This window comes from Aedes aegypti, chromosome 3 (genome assembly GCF_002204515.2).
Source record: "Aedes aegypti strain LVP_AGWG chromosome 3, AaegL5.0 Primary Assembly, whole genome shotgun sequence".
In the NCBI taxonomy this organism is placed as follows: Eukaryota; Metazoa; Arthropoda; class Insecta; order Diptera; family Culicidae; genus Aedes; species Aedes aegypti.
The window spans coordinates 265,616,385-265,636,320 of NC_035109.1; the positions used below are offsets into that span (position 1 = coordinate 265,616,385).

At 40.8% G+C, this 19,936-nt stretch overlaps 1 protein-coding gene and 1 long non-coding RNA gene across 2 annotated transcripts; one reads left to right on the top strand and one right to left on the bottom strand.

Moving 5' to 3' along the window:
* Positions 1-1,897: 1,897 nt before the first annotated feature.
* Positions 1,898-19,936, top strand: LOC5573774 (7-methylguanosine phosphate-specific 5'-nucleotidase). Its single transcript, XM_001654716.2, has 4 exons — positions 1,898-2,298; positions 3,324-3,944; positions 18,932-19,358; positions 19,428-19,936. The coding sequence occupies exons 2-4, from the start codon at positions 3,580-3,582 to the stop codon at positions 19,542-19,544; spliced, it is 909 nt and encodes a 302-aa protein (XP_001654766.1). The 5' UTR covers positions 1,898-2,298; positions 3,324-3,579; the 3' UTR covers positions 19,545-19,936.
* On the bottom strand, positions 8,769-9,481 carry LOC110679333. Its single transcript, XR_002502401.1, has 2 exons — positions 9,170-9,481; positions 8,769-9,108 (listed from the first exon to the last, which is right to left on the bottom strand). It is a non-coding gene; the product is annotated as an uncharacterized LOC110679333 (long non-coding RNA).

Sequence of the window (19,936 nt, forward strand, 5' to 3'; positions counted from 1 at the left end):
CATTTCAAAGTATATCGCAAAAAAAGAAATCCTCCATTTAACGACACCAGATTCTAAACAAATGCGCTGTACCTATGTAAGTTCTCAAAAAAAAAAAAACTTCACCTTAGAAGGGAAGTTGCCTAAGCGGCGGATTCGATCCGTCGGGTCAAGCTGTTGAAAAATAAGTTTTCCTTAAAAGGAAGCTTAAGGAAATAAATGGCTCACCTTAGAAGGGAGCAGCCGTAGCGGCAGTTACGAACTGTCGGGTCCGGCGGAAAAAGAAACAGAATGCTCGCCTTAGAAGGGGGCAACCGGAGCGGATACGATCCGTTGAGTCCGGTCAATATTGAAATGCTCGCCTTAGAAGGGAGCTGCCGCAGCGACAGTTTCGAACTGTCGGGTCCGGCGGAAATGCTTGCCTTAGAAGGGAGCAGTAGCCATAGCAACGAATACGATCTGTTTGGCTCGGTAGAATCTGAAATGCTCGCCTTAGAAGGGAGCAGCCGAAGCAACAGTTTCGAACTGTTGGGTCCGGCGGAAACTCTATTGCTCGCCTATAAGGGCGATGGATACAAATCGTAGTGTTCGACGAAAATGTAAACGCTCGCCTAACGAGTCGTTGCAAAGACATAATAATCAGAACGGTTTGGCCTACGGAAACCCATCCGTAGCAGCGGTGCAATCGATTTGGGTCCAAAAACATAAACATGAAAATTTAAGAAAATGTGTTGGTTCAACAGTTTAGTAAGCTACTTGAATTGCTTATCGATGAAATCGATTCTGTAACTTTTGCATCATATCGAACTCAATTCATCAATATTGTAAACACCGTCCAACAGTAGGTGGAACGTAGTTTTAATAAATATTGTTTGTTAAATAAATTGCTTTAATCCTAACGGAAAAAGCACAACTTGTGTTAAACAAAGGAAGATGTGGTAGATCTTCATGTCACTGAGCAGGCCGTGCTCCTAGTGCTAATTAGAATCACTTGAACTGTCAACGAAGAAGCTGCACAATTCCAATAATGTAGCACTGGAGTAGACGGCAGCTGTTTTTTTTTATCGCAATATTTCTGGGACAAGAAAACGGAGCGAATTTGCAATGTCAACATTTTATTTTTTTTTTATTTTCCCGATTCGCGAAAAAAAAAACACGCTTAAAAATCATCTACTCAGTAACTGAATATTTTTCGCAAAATAATAAAAATATTTTTTTCTTTGTGTTCTATTTTGCACTTTTAGACTAAAAGGACTTAAATACAGAAGTTTTAAAATGTAACTACAGATGTTATGTGCATCGTTTCAATAAAAAAGATAGATTTTAAATTATTTCACTTCTTGATACTGATGTACTTTTCAAACGTGCATTAAACAACACTTTCAAGTACCAAAGCGTGCAACAGTTTCCCAAACTGTTAAAATTAAGTTTGTAAAATTTTCATGTGTATGTGTGTTGTGCAAATTTATATCTGACGAGTTTTTATGTTTATATTGTCCAACTATATTCGCCCACTAACTTATATTATCACAGTTTGGGATACATTATTCAAACCGCTTTTTATAGTCATTATTTTTGCGTTTCATATTGTTCAATAAAATAGCAACTGTTTGTGGAACATTAACCCTACCAGATATGAGAAACATGTTGTTTGAAAAGAGTAACAAATTGTATTTTACTATGCGGACGATTACTTTTCTGTTGAAGTGCATACTTCGCTTAAGTCGATAATTTATTTCGTGACCATGCATTATGTCAGCATTTGGAACGGTCTAATGAGCAAACGCGACTCCTTCGAAAACGACAGGAAGGGGTGTTTTTTTAGATGACGTTTCACTGCGAAGAGAGTCACTCGTGAGCAAATGAGTGACCCTCACTCAGCCCAGCAGATTTTTGTTTATATTTACATTCCACTTTGAACAACATCCCAGTGTGTCTTTGTTCGTCTGTCCGCGCGGCACCATCTTCAGCTTTTCCGCAGTTTTTCCCTCGTCTTCCAGGTTGCATCGTGTGAAAAAATAATAAATTTGAAGTGAAACGTAGGTGGGACAATTTTTGCAATCAACAACCAGTGGTTACAAGCCATGAAGAGTGGAGAAGCTGTGCCAAATCGAATGTGTTTCAAATTGCTAACCTGGAAGCGCTCGTGAGGGAATTGTCGTCCAAGTGTTGGAACCGCTGTTGCTATCGCCTTATCAGTGTTGTTCCTCAAGCCAAGGAGAACAATATTCATTGTTCGGTTCAATCGCTTCATTATCAACCTTAATCACGTATCGGAGATCTGTGGCCGTACCTCGCTAATTGAGTCAGCAAGTGAAAGTAGTACTCCTCTTGGTCTGAGACGAGACTCGCGAAGTCGGTCTTCTTTTTCTACGGTTGCTAAGATTTTCTTCTTCGATTCTGTGTTTACACAAATTTGTGAGCAAGATGTTCAAGCTTTTACATGAACTCAATGGCAAATATGAATTGCGATTGCATCGTTCCAAGTTCAGAAAACCTTTTCAAGTTAAATTTTACATCCGCAAACGCAGTAAACATTGCAATAACAAATGTTTTGCTTGTTTCGATTTAGTTTCGTCAGCGCAAATCAAATGGAATATTTCGCTGAATTATTTTTTTTATTAATGATTCCAATACTCTCCACATATTCGCCCACAAAATCAACTGGCTGCATCTGACAGCGAAATCTGGGCTGCATATGACGTTGCTTTTTTTCCTCTTCGCGAGTCTCGTCTCAGCTCTTGGTGACAACAGCAAATCAATAGGACAAACCTGGGAGGGAGGCACCGATACTACACACGAAATATAGAACAATGTTTGTTTGAACTGCAAGATAAGTCCAGCTTGCCAACAACAATCAAGGCAGGCTTGGGGAAAATCGCTAGTTTTCTTTTGTTGTGTACTTTCGATCTTTCCTGACAAACATGGAAAAAGGGCCACAGTTTTCTATGCACCAAATATTAATTTTCATTGGAAAAAGTAAAACCATGCGTTTTTCAATACTTTATATTCAATCAGATGAAAGGTGCTCACGTGACATTACTTGCATTATGTGCATGAATTGATTTTCATTCAATTTTTGTCACTTTTGATGAAATGCGAAAATGTGTTTTAATCAGTTACGCGCTTTTTCCATGTTAGTCCAATGTTTGAGTTCTGGGCTCACAGTGACAGTTCGTGACAGCGGAATCCCGGCTCACTATGACGTACAGAAATATTGTATTGGTTTCTCCCTCCCAGGGACAAACCCCCGAACGAGTGGACATAGACACTGTTATTGCGTCCCAAAAAGGAAGGTGCATTAAACTCAGCTGTTAGTCTGCATCCATTCTGTTTTGTCTTAGTGAGTGCAATACGATACAAACTTCTCTACGTTGAAAAAAAACAGGCAAAAGGTTTATAAATAAAACAAGTTGGTAGAATCGTTGCCACCCGCGCCCCCAACGACGCAATCCCGCCTTGGCCTTGCCTTGCCGCCTCTTCTGTCCACCAACATAAGCGAAAACAAAAAGTTGACATTGCATTCGTGCTCTGCTCAGCTGTGTGCTCCATTTAGTACGCAAAATTCGCTTGTGGCAAGAGTTTGCACGTCGAGGCATAATGGTGGGACAGCGGAGGTTTCAGCTCGGCGATGTGGCCATCCTCAATCGGGACCATGTGAAGATCCGTGACCCCGGTAAGGTGGAGCACATGCTGAACGAACTGGTGGCCGGTGGAATTGGGAAGCTGCAGGTAGTGACCGATTTCGATTACACAATCACCAAGCAGAGGCTCGAAAACGGGGAGAAAATCCTGACCAGCTTCGGAATGTTCAACGAGTGCAAATCGCTGCCCGAGTACGTGCTGGAGGAAACCAAGAGGCTGTTCCATAAGTACCGACCGATCGAAATCGATCCCCACATGCCGCTGGACGAGAAGGTGGTCTACATGATCGAGTGGTGGTCCAAGACGGGGGATCTGTTGAAGTGAGTATCCTATATCTAGTTTAGTTTAAAATCGATATTATTCCGCATAATGAAAACTGGATGACGGGCGACATAATCAGCAGAGTTCCTCGTAATTTTATAGTATATACAGTTGCATGTGCCTCAGTTCTTCGCTTCATTTGAATACCGTCTGGCGCTTGTCATCACAAAACGGATTGACAAGTTAATCGGATGGCAATCAGGGTAAGAGAACACATTTTCGACGTATGTGTTCGCCTGGAATCGTATGAATGGATTGAAAATGTGTGGTTTACCAATTTTGTTTTCATTTGTAGACATCGATGGTTTTGCAAAAGTGATTTGTTTAGAATTACATGATACAAAAAATGATTGGTACTATAATACAAGGTTAATCTGATCACTGAGGCGAATTTGATCAGTTCGAACAAAATAGTAATTTCCAAGGATGCTGACTGCCTCCTTGACATCACAGATATTCCATAGTTTCCAGTTAATAGATGTCTAATGTTGATTTTGAACTATTTTGTTTTAATTAAGGATAGTTTTACACAGAAATATTTACATTTTTTAATGTTTTCAGTCTTAAAACCTTTATCATAGCTGTTAAACAACATTCTCGAAAGCGCCGCTATAGTCGTAGATGCACTTTTACCGTGATTGCACCATAGAGTCCAAGCGATCCCTTAGACATCTTGGGGTACTGAACGATGACAAGCTCAGCTTCGCTAGCCCCGTTGAATATGCCTGTAAAAGGAGCAATCACCTACCGAGATAAGCGTTGCTTGGACTTCCACCACCTCAGCGCGTTGTTGGCCACCACCACCTCAGTCTTGTGACGGGCCAATCATAGTTTCCTAGACTTCATCCATTCCTCAACTATGGAAATAGAGTGCGATGCTGTCTACTTCCTCCATCGATTCACCATAGGCCACTAGGGGGGATTATCACAGAAGGCCGAATCACAAAAGGCCGAATCACAGAAGGCCGAATCACAAAAGGCCGAATACCTTCTAGCCTACCACAAAAGGCCGAATGCACAGAAGGCCGAATCACAAAAGGCCGAATCACAAAAGGCCGAATCACAGAAGGCCGAATCACAGAAGGCCGAATCACAGAAGGCCGAATCACAAAAGGCCGAATCACAAAAGGCCGAATCACAAAAGGCCGAATCACAAAAGGCCGAATCACAAAAGGCCGAATCACACAAGGCCGAATCACAAAAAGCCAAATCACAAAATAAATCTTGGATATGAAAAGAACAAGTCCATGCTTTGTTAAATGCAGTCATGTCAGTAAACAGTGCAAAACTTACATGCGGCGAAGCCACATTGAGGATAGAGGAACTGAGGCGGCAGAAGGCCGCCGAAGTCTCCGATATCCGATGGTTGTGTATAGCATCTATTCGGTGTCATGCAAATAGCAAATCCAGGCGTTTGCCCGGTATAATGCAAACAGAGGATGTTTTTTCCATTTTTAGGTCCGACGAGCGACAGCGAGTTCGGACAGCAAGCGTTTGCCCGGTATAATGCCAACATAGTCTTTTACGCAACAAGTAGGAGAATGATTGCTGAGATAGGGTATAACAAGTGTTTAAGTGATCATAGGAATACTAAGTTTACAAAGAATACTTTTAACCGTACAGTGCCGTTCGATTTTGACTCGGTTTGAATTTGGCAACACGGAAATTTGGCAACACGGCTACAAAGCAAAGCCATGCTGAAGGTGTCTGGGTTCGATTCCCGGTCGGTCCAGGATCTTTTCGTAATGGAAATTTCCTTGACTTCCCTGGGCATAAAGTATCTTCGTACCTGCCACACGATATACGAATGCGAAAATGGCAACTTTGGCAAAGAAAGCTCTCAGTTAACAACTGTGGAATTGCTCATTGAACATTAAGCTGAGAAGCAGGCTTTGTCCCTGTGAGGACGTAATGCCAAGAAGAAGAAGAATAAATTTAATTTGTGGTCATTATTACGGTGATACAAGTTTTAATAAAAACAATTATTAAATTTTGGAACGGTTCAATTTTGGCAACATGAAAATTTTTGACATTGTAATTGTAATTGTAATTGTAATTGCTCAATCCACACCCTGGCAGACAATTATCCGCCAATCTAGACACGGGCTGGGTGAGGACCTACCAAGCCTCCCCCGTTAACATGTCCTATACCGTTTAGCACACCGGGTTCTTCCACAAGCAGGCGCCGGAATTAAAGCGGTCCCACAAGTTTCAGATACATTAAATAGATATAGTCCCTCTGGCACTAAACCGAATAGCGCCCACCACCTCATCACCAGCACTGCCCATCCCGCACGCCAAACAAAATGCCGGAAGTGGCGTGCCGTGTAGCACATCAGATGTTCTACAGAGCACACCACCCCCGACACCATGCTCAACGTACAGCAAAGACAGCGCTAGTAAAAGCGGAATGCGCCATTCGATTCAGTACCAGAGGGACTATAAATGTAACGAAGATGAAATGAAAAGATAGTAGAAATGGTTTGGTGGTTGGATTGCTGAAACGAGAAGAAAGAAATAAAGTTATTACGGTAAAACGTGGTTTTTATAGTTGAATAAATATATCGATAGTTTCTCATCTGTTTCTTTTCCGTATCGTAGATCCTTCGATTCTATCCACCTCGATTTTTGTCGACTCCGCTCGGGCAATGAGGACCGCGATGAAATGAAAAATATAAAAATATGAGCATTAGTGATTATCTATTAATATTTAATGTGGTTCTCATTTGCTTTCAAATACCTAAGTAACATGTGAACTCTGCCTCTATCAGAAAATTCTAATAAATCATAATTTATGCTCCTAATTTATTACCTAACACAAAGTATTCCTATTTAATAAGACAAGTGCAAAAGCACAAATAAAAGTGTGGTACCGCATCGAATCATGTTGATGCCCTCAGAGCACTCATTCTTTGATTTGCGAAATATGAGTCCGCTGAAAACATCGACCCGACTCGACGTAATCGCGCACCTCTACCGGCACCTCCGCACTTGTAAAAACTTCTGCGATAATCCTGTGGTGTGAAAGAAATGCGCAATATTATTTTGATTTCAATCCTAACTTCATGACACGTAGGCTCTACGCGTATGATTGTTCATTTTTTAGGCTAAATAAACCTGTTTATACCTGTACATCAGAAAAAAAAGAAAAACGACTACGAATATTTTGCAGCGTAAAGTTTAAGTGATCAAATATTCATCCTCTTTTCGACCCTGCACTATAATAACCTCCAAATATAACGCAGAGCTAAAGATTATTTCTTGCGTTACACAATCTGAACAAGGAACCATTTTCAAATACTTCCCATAATTTATGCGAGGCAAAACGGATTCCACTTTCTACGTAATGTAACCCAGCATAAACAGCTGCCCAACTCTCCAGACCTGCGCCCTCCAAGATCCAAGGTGCTGCTGCCTTACGTTCAAAACTTCTTTCCTCAAAGTCTGTCTATCAATTCCGAACTCTATAGCATACTACAATACCAATCAGACCCTATTCCTGACAAGACACAGAGTCACAACCCCAATGTGATGGATTTACCCACAACCTTGTCATAACCCTCCTTACGTTTCGCTATCCTCGGAAGTCACCCATATTGATGCTTGGCAAAAAATATCAGTATTCAATCCACAAATCCCAAATTACCTACACCACATTACGTTGGTCCGTTTGGCGTCGCCGGTGGATACCTGTTCTGACATTCGTTTCTTTCAAACCCAATTTCAAGCCTGTCCCCCCACTTTATCAATACGAATGTTGACGAATCACGATAATCTGAAGATCGTGACCAGAACGGAGGTAGGATTTATCACTAGGGACCAACCACCACCGGCAACATGAAAATTTTTGACATGTTGCCAAAATCGAACAGGCACTGTATACCCTTCCAGTTTTCGCGAGGTTTTTAACTTATGTTGTACAAAATACAACAGCGTGACTACTTAAGCTTCAATTATAGAATTTATTTTGGGTGTGTCAGCTAAGAATAGACCAGTTGACACACCCAAAAAACACTAACCATACACTCTTATTCAGCTAGTAATGTTACTTGTGCGTCTTGTCCCGCTAACCCTACTGTAAAAATGTCCATAATATTGTAGAAAAATGTGCTGAATGTTTGTGGCTTTCACTATTTTTTTTTTAAATTCCGGCCTTCCGTGATTCGGCCTTCTGTGATTCGGCCTTTTGTGATTCGGCCTTCTGTGATTCGGCCTTCTGTGATTCGGCCATTTGTGATTCGGCCTTTTGTGATTCGGCCTTTTGTGATTCGGCCTTTTGTGATTCGGCCTTTTGTGATTCGGCCTTCTGTGATTCGGCCTTCTGTGATTCGGCCTTTCGTATGTTTCGGCCTTCTGTGCTTTCGGCCTTTTGTGATTCGGCCTTATGTGATTCGGCCTTTTGTGATTCGGCCTTTTGTGGTAGACCCCACTAGGGTGATATCGTCGGCAAAGCCAACAATCTTAACATCCATCGGAAGGGGCAGCCTCAGTACGTCATTGTACATCGCATTCCAGAACAGCGGGCCCAGGATTGAACCTTGAGGTACTCCCGCGGTAATTCGAACGCTTTTCTGCCCCTCCTCCGTGTCGTACAGTAAAATCCTACCATCAAAACAGCTTTCTAGAAGCTTACACAACTGCACCGGTACCTTGAGACGGTGAAGTGCGTGTGCGATTGCTTCCCAGCTTGCGCTGTTGAACGCATTCTTCACATCCAGAGTGACAACCGCGCAGTAACGGATGCCGCTCCTGTTGGCGTTAAGCCAACGGAACGAGAGGGATAATTTCCGCGATTATAATCTCCGCAAGTTAAACACGAGAACTGGGCGTAATTCAGCGGACGATTATAATTCTCCTATTGAAAAAGGTTTCAAGTACATGGTTTTAGTTTGGGCGTTGCGCACAGATTTAGAATTGTACAAATTTCATGTAAATCGTTGCCTGTACATATGTATATAGTATATAGTTTAAGACTTACGTTTAGTCCCTTACGTAGCTTCGTCTGTGTTCAGTGTTGTCGTTGGTCGAATTCTAATAATTTTATGATAAGTTTTAGATTTTGATTTAGAAGGAATTCAATTTTTGCTTACCGTGATTTTACAATTTTAGGGCATGAATTTAAGGTTAAGAATAGAACTAGCGATACAGCTTTACAGCAAGTACCTATTTCAAGTGAAAATTCATTAATTTTAAGTTGAAATATAGTTTGATTGGTATACCATACCTTACTAAGAAGTTAATCTAATTTTAAGTAATATTGATAGTTTCATCTAATCTATATGTAATTTGAGCTGTCTAACAGCGTGCACTTCGTAAATATGTTTATCGTCTTTTTTTAGTTGTCGATCTGTTCTTCGTCTCACTGTTCAACATCCATACCTGTCATCAGAACTGTCAGTTCGTCACCTGTGTCTGGTCGTATCTGTCTCTGTAGAAGTGGCGCAAGGTTGATGAAAGATGCGCGCTGGCAGCAAGGTTGCCAACAGCTCCTTTTATGCTCGATTGCCACCTCAGCTGTCTGAACGACCGACTGGATGGCGTCCAGAGTAGATTTACCTTTTCTGAATCCAAACTGGTTGTTGGACAGGCCGTCCGCACTCTCCGTATACGGTACTAGCCTGTTGAGAATCAACCTCTCCAATAACTTGCCCGTCGTATCTAGTAGACAGATAGGTCTATACGCCGACGGGTCACCTGGTGGTTTCCCCGCCTTTGGTAGAAGCACCAATTTCTGTCGTTTCCATACATCCGGGAAGATTGCTTGATCAATGCAGCTTTGCATCGTAGTTTTGAACATGTCCGGATCCGCATTCACTGCCGCTTTTAAGGCAACATTCGGGATACCATCGGGTCCCGGTGTCTTGTTTAACGCGAATGCTTTCACGACTTCGTCAGTTCTTCGTTCGTCACCATCGCCAATCATTTTCCTACATCTGCCGGCGCTGGGGGCCATGGGCTTGTGGGATGATGCGGGAAGAGTACATCGATTATCGATCACAACAACTCGGGTGACTTCTCTTGGGGCGCTATGGCACCTTTGGTCTTAGACATTACCACTCTGTAGGCGTCACACCATGGACTTGAATTGGCACTTTCGCATAGACTATCAAAGTATACCCGTTTTCGACTCTTGATTTCGTTTTTGAATGCCAACTTTTCCTCTCTGAATGCTGCACTGCGTTCTTCTCTTTGTGCTTCTGTGCGTGCGCGTTGCAATCTTCGTCTAGCTACATTACTCGAAGATTTGCAATTGATTCGCACCATCAGTACACCGGCGGCCTGTTCTCTCTAGGAGGGGCTTTTCTCGGCGTGGAAGCATCACACGCTTGTGATATCACAGCAACTAGCTCTTCACCGTTTAGGTCCAGAGTGTTCCGTTCGCGTCTCAGGGCGTCAGTGAATACTTCGCCGTCGAAGCGCGCTGTTTTCCAACCTCGGGCTTGGGTCGAGTTGGGAGCGGCTACCCCACTCCACTGCCCATGCATTAAAGTCACCAGCAATCACTACTGGCTGCCGATTAGCTAGTTCGGCTATCATCTCTAGCGTAACATTTGAAAAGGGCCTATCTGCAAAACGTAAACATTGAGAAATTCTCAATTGAAGATTCCGTACCATATTTATAATTCCTATTTTAAACCCATTCGCATTTTTACTAGTTTCATACCTGTGTTCGAAACCCATTAAAGTCTGTTGCGTGGCCCATTATGTTTCTAATCTCAAATAACACAACAACTCGTCAAAATTGTTGAATTCAAACATCATCGGCAGATAGGCCCTATTATGAATCTTCAAAAAAGTTAGGCCCTTTCAGTTAGGCCCTTTGATTGAGCATGGTTCCAGTTAGGCCCTTTTATAATTTGCTAATTTTATTGATTTTTGAATTGGTTTGCATAAATCTTGAACAAAATTTAGCGATTATGTGAACACTATATAATAGCTAAATATTGGAAATTTTCGATTGAAGATTCAGTACCATATTGATTATTCCTATTTCAAACCCATTCGATTTTTACTAGTTTCATACTTGGGGAAGATCCAAAAATGACGTCCATCGTTTTTCGGGATTTCTAGAACCCTTCTACCACCTCTGTCACGCTTTTTCTAATACCCAATCCATGCACTGTCACATTTTCGTACATCCCCCCATTGGAGAAGGCCCCAATTGATGGACGTCATTTTCGGATAACCCCTTGTGTTCGACACTAATAATGGTCTATTACGTGGCTCACAACGATTTGAATTTGAAATAGCACAACAACTTGTAAAAATAATTCAATTAAAACATCATCCGCAGATAGGCCCTTTAACGAATTTTTAAACCAGTTAGGCCCTTTTTGAATTTGCTAATTTTATTTGATTATTGAAGTGATTTGCATAATTCTTAGACAACATTTAATGATTATGTGAGAAAACAACACTATATCATACAAGCTAAATATTGAAAACTATTCTATACAAAATCAGCAACATATTGATTATTGATATTTCAAACCCATTCACTTATTTTTACTAGTTTTATACTTGTGTTAGACACTCATTATGGTTTATTACGTGGCCCAGAACGTTAGTAATCTCAAATAGCATAACGACTCGTGAAAATGGTTGCATTCAAATATCATCAGCAGTTAGGCCCTTCAACGAATCTTCAAACCAGTTAGGCCCTTTCAGTTAGGCCCTTCGATTGGACATGGTTTCAGTTAGGCCCCTCCAGTTAGGCCCTTTTATTAAACATAGTTCCAGTTAGGCCCTTTTGGAATTTGTTGATTTTATTGCTTATTGAAGTGATTTTCATAGTTTTTAAATAAAATAAAGCGAGAGAACAACAATGTAATAGCTAAATGTTGGATATTCTCGGTTGAAGGTTCAGTACCATATTGATTATATCTATTTCAAACAAATTCACTTTTTAACTTGTTTTATACTTGAGGGCCTTCCTTAGCCGAGCAGTTTATGTCCGCGGCTACAAAGCAAAGCTATTCTGAAGGTATCTGAGTACCATTCCCGGTCGGTCCAGGTTTTTTTTCGTAATGGAAATTTCCTTTACTTTCCTGAATATAGAGTACCTTCGTACTTGTCACACGATATATGAATGCGAAAATGGCAACTTGTCAAAGAAAGCTCTCAGTTTATAACTGTGGAAGTACTCATTGAACACAAAGCTTAGAAGCAGGCTCTGTCCCAGTGAGGACGTAATGCCAAGAAGAAGTATAAGAAGAATTCTTGCAGGGCTGTTACAAAAACAAACGAATTTGTTTTTGTGAAAATCGCGACTTTTGGAAATCGATCCACAACTAGAGGCAACAAATAAAAATTAACAAATAAAAATTATTCAAAATTTTTAATGTAAATGATTTTTTTTTTCAGGATAAAAAATCAGTTTTTCAACTAACTTCGCATTAAGATTATGATAAAACTAGTAAAAAAGAGAATGGGCTTGAAATAAGAATCAAAATAGTACTGAATCTTCAATAAAGAATTTTTATTAATCAATGTTGATTTTTTCACATACCTAATCGATTGATTTTGATCTAAAACTTTGAAAATCACTTCAATAATCAATAAAATTAACAAATTACAAAAGGGCCTAACTGGAATAATAAAAGTTTAATAAAAAGGCCTAACTGGAGGGGCCTAACTGAAACCATGTTCAATCAAAGGGCCTAACTGAAAGGGCCTAACTGGTTTGCAGACTCGTAAAAGGGCCTATCTGCCGATGATGTTTGAATTCAACCATTTTCACGAGTTGTTTTGTTATTTAAGATTTAAAACGTTATGGGATACCTAGTAGACTATTTTGAGTGTCGAACACAAGTATAAAACTAGTGAATAGGACAAAGGGTTTGAAATATGAATAATCAATATAGTACAGTATCTTCAATAAAGAATTTTCAATATTCAATGTTGATTTTCTCACATAATCGATTGATTTTGTTCTAAAACTTTGAAAATCTATTCAATAATCAATAAAATTAACAAATTCCAAAAGGGCCTAACTGGAACTATGTTAAATAAAAGGGCCTAACTGGAGGGGCCTAACTGAAACCATGGTCAATTAAAGGGCCTAATTGAAAGGGCCTAACTGGTTTGAAGACTCGTAAAAGGGCCTATCTGCCGATGATGTTTGAATTCAACATTTTTTACTAGTTTTTATGTTACGTTAGATTTAAAACGTTACGTGGCCCAGTAATAGACTATGAGTGTCGAACAAAAGTTTAAAACTATTAGATAGCAATGAGTTTAAAATAGTAACAATCAATATGTTACAGAATCTTCAATCGAGCATTTCTCAATTTTTACGTTATGCTGATCACTATACAAGGGCTAAATATTGAAAAATATGGAGCAAAATTAAAAATGCACGGAAGGGCCAATCTGATTTTGATGGAAATTTTCAGTTAGGCCCTTTTATGACCAGTTAGGCCCTCTTAGTTTTATCATTTTCAGATAGGCCCTTTTAAGTTTGAATAAAATTACCATTAATAATGCATTTTGCATGCCCGTAAGAGTACGTAGGAATAATTTACGTAAAAAATGATACGAATAATGAATAATCAAGTTTGTTTACATTTTGCAGTTAGGCCCTTTTCAAATGTTACGCTAGATCTTGTCAACCATGCAGGGCTGGTAGCAAGTCACTTTTTAGTGACTTGGTCACTTTTTCCGACGTGGTCACTAAAAAGTCACTATTTTCAACAAAAAGTCACTAAAGTCACTTTTTTCAGGAAAATGGTCACTAAAGTCACTTTTTTTCGTGATCTGATGATAATGAAATTTAAGGCTGGGTTAGCTTTTCAAACTAAAGCAACAAGAAACAGATTTGTTATTATAAAGACAAGAATAGTGTGATTTTGAAATCAAAGTGTCAAGATTCTTGACTCAAGAAAAGTAGAGACTCCTGGCTAACTATATTATTATTGAATCCTTATTATGGGCACGGTGTACTACATTGAGAAGGTGATATATTCCGAAAACTGACAGCTACTTGACGACGTCATTCCTATCCACCTCGAACAAAATTTGCGAAAAAAATGATCTAGTGGTCCGGAAGATATATGGTACGATAGGAGTGACGTCACATGTTTACAATCAAACTTGATATTTACATCAGTAAAGAGCCTGCCTTGTTAATTTTTATGCCGTGATTATGGGGAAGTTCAGCCCGAGACTGGTTCATCCTCGTCCTTCCGGCTAACTTTTTGGAAGAATTCAAGTGAATATTCCGTAGACATTTCCGATAGAAAATTTAAAAATTACCTGGGATAAACTTTGGAGAACATTCTGGCAAAACTTAGAAAGCAACATTAGGATAAATTTGTTGACCGAAATATTTTATTACATTTTGGCAAAAACCAGAACTAATATCTGATATGAGTAATCTACAAGAAATCAAGAACCAGGTTTCTGAAAATAAACATCATCAAAACTCCTCCGGAAGATAAGCCAGAGACGGCTAGGAATAACAACCAAAATAAATTATAGAAATCTGTCAGGAACTCGTCCAGGACTTCAACAGCAAGTACTATTTTTGCTGGAAATCATTTCAGATATCACATCAGAAATTCCAACGTGGCCGTGCGTTTAGTGTAACTAAGCATTTAACCGCATCGAGTCAAGGAGTGTGGGTTCGATTCCCGCTTCAGTCTGGAAAACTTTTCATCAGGAACGTATTTCGATTGTGCCACTGGGCGTTGCATGCTAGTCCGTTGTCTAGTGTGATGTTTCCTTCAAAGAGCAAATCGTCCACTGGAAGCATTAACGTGTCGGTATCTTTTTTTTAATACATGTTTCCATTGATTAACCTTTGACATTGTCTTTTACACGACTTTGGTCAACTATTTCCAAACAAAAAAACATGTTTCTATAATGAATGATAGAACATTGTTGGACAATAAAAAATAATCAATAGTATTATCAGTGGCTATTCTCTAACCCAACATCCACCTGTTCATGAATTTTAGCAACAAATATGTGCTTTCTATCGTTTACTGTTTACTTCATAATATAAATTTGCAAAATTAGTCGTTTCATGGTCGTAGATCAGATAAAACGTGAGGTTACGAGTCGCCACTGATTAATGTGATTATCTATATAAATAAAAATGGAATGGTGTTTGTATGTCACGAAATGGCTTCCGAACGGGTCAACGGATTTGAATGATTATTTTTCCGTTTTGTTCGTCAAGTGTTCCGACGTGTTTGTGTGTATAAAAATCCCAGGATTCTCATCGGGAAAGTCCAAAAAATGAGCGTGATCGGAACTGTCATTTTGTATGGGACGATCTTTAGCGTTTTCAACAGCCTACTTGATGGCAAGACGAAGTTTGCCGGGACCACTAGTTTTCAATAATTCATTTATTGAAATGCTTATGAAATTCTGATTCTTTATGCACGACATTCAACTAATTTGTCCTTTTCTCGAGTACGTTAATAATCACTTGTGTTCTGGAGTTTGTTGTTTATTTGTATTCTTTTTTTACAGAAATTCAGCCACAAATTTAGCATGAATTTCTATTTTTCGTTTATTTTTTGAACTTTGAATTCTGTCAGGATTTTTTTTTTTCTCAAAATGTACTGAAATTTATTCTCAATTTTCGACACAATTTTGTCTACAACCAAACCTTTTTCCTCGATTTATTCCACAGCTTTGTTAAGAAATGCTTCAAGTAATTCATTTTGCATCTCTACTTCAAAATCTTGCCAGTAAGTTCATCATGTACAGGAGTTTTATTAAGAATTCTATCACGAGTTTGTTTACCAAAGTTCATGTATTTATTTTTTTTAAATGAAATCAGAAATATAACATAGTAACCTTATTTTAAGCAAATGTTCGTCTCGTAAATAATGATAAATGAAATCTCGAAAAAGGTTATCTTTTTTACCATTTATGACAATCAAGTCTTATCTCGGACAGATAACTGTTACGAGAGATTTGAAATTACTGCAGTTCTCTACATTCTTAATTCGCCTAATATGTAGAATAGTTAATTTTCACATAGACCATATTTTCATTTCTAGTCATTTCAATGACTAATACTTGTAGTTTTCAAGTCACTTTTAGGTCACTATTTGGTCACTTTTTTATCATTTTGGTCACTAAAGTCACTATTATTTTGCTGTCTGACTGCTACCAGCCCTGACCATGAGAGAAAATTCCTCAATCGATCACCTTGGGGGCGCGTCACAACTGCAATAGGACACGCTGTTGGTGTTGCTATCACAAAACCGCCGTTTGATATAGAGACTACTTCTTGGATTCGGTATTGCTAGCTAGTATGCGGTATGGGTCCGATAGTAACACCACGTCGGTTTTCGTTTCCGAGACTGACTGCCAAAGCAGCTACTGGACTGCATCACAGTGGTTTAAATTTTACTGTGTTACTTCCGTTTTGGCTGCTTTGATACTCCGTTTCTGCCCGGACATTTGGGTCCGCCTATTAAGTGTCTGTTGTCTGCTCTGTCGACACATATAAGGCACTTAGCGATTCGCTTACAATCGCTTGCCCTATGGCCTTCGGTGCCGCATTTTCTGCACATCTTATTTCTGTCGGGACCATTGCAATTCCACGACTTATGGCCCTTCCCGAAACACTTGAAGCAAACTTCAGGTTCCATTTCTTAGGTTTTTGTGTTTGTATGATTTTATGTTTTAGTAAAAATTGAAACAGTCTAACCTTCCCTCCTGTCCTTCAGGGAAGGGATAGGGTCCTAATATCCGGACTACCTCCGTTCAGGTGAAATTGGTTCAGAATTCAATCTATTGATTATCCTGGCGGACAACTGTTATCCACTTTAGGACCTCGTATCAGTTCTAATAACAGTCAACAAACGGCGGCTCTGAAGTCGGATGACTTCCGAGCCTAACAGCTAAGGAATTGCTTTCGTCCGATCCCGGACGAATCCCTCAGGCCTTCGGCATTAACCGCAAAATAGGTTTCTATCTCGGCACGATCATTCCGGTCTCGTCCTGGGCCGTGCCGATTTCGTCAAGGAAAACGCTGGATCTTTGTCAGCTACGCCTGCTGAATGCAGCCAATCCGCCATTCCACCAACTCCGAGCAGCCACGCCTTCTGGCCATACGATAGTGCAGGAGTAGCCGTATAGGCCGACGCTATGGAGGAGATGTCAAGTGAGTACACTCACACGCCACACAAGGGCCAATAAATGTTTAAAATGTGAATATTCTTGTACTTCTTCATACTTCGCGAAGCTCCTCCGATTACCCAGTAACCTACCGACCCAGCAACACAGTTCAGGGTTCTCATGTCACTGAGCTAGTTACCCGGGAGCGGTCGGCAGCCATTGTAGCTCTTCGAGGGTTCCCAAGAGAGTCTTCGGGGAGTTCTATATAAGCTGTTCCATCTTCCAGAATCTGACTACAGCTTATGCTCGATAACTGGGCTGAGAGAACCTTCCAGTTAGCGAGCAGTGCTCGATAACTGGACTGCCATTCCAACGCACACACACATTCAAATAAAAATCGAGGGGGACTTAGAAGCAAAGTTTTGGTTGGCGTCATTCGGTTTTGGAATCGCGTCGTGTTCGTGTCATTCCGTCATTGAATTCGCGTTTTAATCGTACCGTCTTGTAAATTTTGAGGTGAATTAAACAGTTTTCGTTCCTGCAATGGACATCCCACCGGGCACCAACCGCAAACGGAAACAAAAAACCCTTACGTTGGTGGAAAAAGTTAAAATTTACAATTAAAAAAATAATGCCGAAACCTTATTTTGCATTTGCACGCCCCTCGTCAGTTACGGGATGGTGAAAGTTTTTGACGTTTAACTGTTTTTTAACTGGGCTACAGCCCAGTTAGCGAGCACCCAGTTAAAAAGCAGCCCAGTTAAATAGCACCCAGTTATCGAGCATTAGCTGTATCAACCAAGCTTTCAACCGATGCAGACACGTAGTCAATCTATCCGGGCCCATCTTGATGAGTTCGGCTCCGATACCATCCTTGCCAGCGGCCTTGTTGTTCTTGAGCTGTCGAACGGCATCCTTAACTTCCCCCATCGTGAGAGCTGGTTGGTTTCCTCTGTCCGCTGTGCCAACGTAGTCATCTCTTTCGCTGTCCTGACCTTCTGTGCATGTGTTCTCTGCGCCATTCAGGTGTTCATCGTAGTGATGTTTCCACATTTCAATCATCTCGCGTCCGTCCGTCAAGATGCTCTCTTCATTATCCCTGCACATTTCAGCTCGCGGCATGGTGCCTTTGCGGAATTCGTTGAGCTTCTGATAGAATTTCCGCGTTTCTTTAGAAGGGTACAGCAACTCCATCTCTTGGCATTCCACGTCTTCCATACGACGCTTTTTGTGTTTTTGGGTTTGCAGTTTCCACTTCAGTCTGTATCGTTCCACGTTCTGCCGCGTACCATGCTGTACCATCCGACCATGCTTTAGGCAGCGTCGTTGAAGGCTGCTTTGACTGTCCTCCAGCATTTCTGAAAGAGGCGCCCACCGAGCTCGCCTTCTTCCGGCAACGCTGCCTCAAGATGCTGCGCGTACGCATTGGCGACATCCGGTTGTTTCAGTTGCGCTAGATTGTACCGAGACGAGCGTCGTTTCCGTACATCGTTGGTGACGGATAGTATTGGGCCAATTCACTATCAACATGGGCTGAGTCAAAGTTAACGCCATGATAGATTCTAGGTCTAGGTTCTAAGGTCGGTTATGTCGTCCATCGGACAAAACATAGTTGATATGCGATTCTATCCGCTGAAATAATCTCCAGGTGAACCGATACGGGAGCCTGTGCTGGAAATAAATGCTACAAATTGCCTAATTCTTGCAGGAGGCAAAATCTATCAGTTTTAGGTCGTTTACGCACGTCACCTGGTGGGCGCTGAACTCCTCCTTCTGGCCAACCTGAGCGTTTAAATCTCCTATGATGATCTTGACGCCTTGACTTGTGCAGCTGTCGTACTCGTGTTCCTACCGAAATCTGTTGCTTTATTGAAGATTAATAGTATACTTTTTTTCTATTTCGCAGAGGCTTTCCACTGCCCCAGGAGGAAATCGCCGAAGTGGCCAAACGATTCAAGGACGGACTCCGCGACGGCACCCACCAGATGTTCTTCGACCTGAACCAACTGGAGGTGCCGTGTTTGGTGTTTTCGGCCGGTTTGGGCGACTCGGTGGTGTCGGTTCTGCGACAAGCGAACGTAATGTATCCCAACGTGAAGGTGATCTCCAATTTCCTGCAGTACAGTTCCGATGGCACGCTGAACGGGCTGCAGGACAAGATGATCCACACATTCAACAAGAACGAAACGGCCCTCAAAGGCACGGAGTACTACGATCTGGTGCACGATCGTGACCACGTGATCGTGATGGGCGATTCGTTGGGAGATGCCGGCATGGCCGATGGCATTCCCTCTTCGTCGTACGTACTGAAGATTGGATTTCTGTTCGATCACGTAAGTTTCTATTGGGAGATCTATGCAAGAATCGTTTTTTTTATTAAAGCGCCATCTATTCCTCAACAGCCCGAGCAGAATCTGCCGCGTTACATGGAGACCTTCGACATCGTGCTAATCGACGACCAGACTATGGATGTGCCGCGGGCGATTTTAGAAATGATAAAGAACAAATCTCACCAGTGAACGCGACGTGCTTAGATCTTGTGTAAGGAATTTCAAATTCACAATGACATTTAACTGTCGACTTAATTGTTTTATTTTCCATCCATTTGTGATCGATGACGATCATTTGATGTTCGTTTTAGAAGAGCCTACCATGTACGAGTCTTTTTTTATATTGTAAATTATGAGCTGAAATCAGCACAAAGCAGCAAGAAGCTAAGCGAATAGAATTTTCTGCTGTTCCGTAAATAGTACTTATTTGAGTTAAATTTGGAACGACTCAAAATTCTATTTTTTGCATGTGTGTACCAACGTATGATTATAGTTAAATCGACTTATGAACGCGAACTGTCGTAAATTGCTGTTATTAGGGGCTTTGTGATCTGCACAAAATATAAAACCTTGTTCGTGAA

Excerpts from the sequence above, each read along its gene's own strand:
- LOC5573774 (XM_001654716.2), top strand. The coding sequence starts at position 3,580 with ATGGTGGGACAGCGGAGGTTTCAGCTCGGCGATGTGGCCATCCTCAAT. Across the intron at positions 3,945-18,931 it reads AAGACGGGGGATCTGTTGAA|AGGCTTTCCACTGCCCCAGG; the intron begins GTGAGTATCCTA and ends TCTATTTCGCAG. Across the intron at positions 19,359-19,427 it reads TTGGATTTCTGTTCGATCAC|CCCGAGCAGAATCTGCCGCG; the intron begins GTAAGTTTCTAT and ends ATTCCTCAACAG.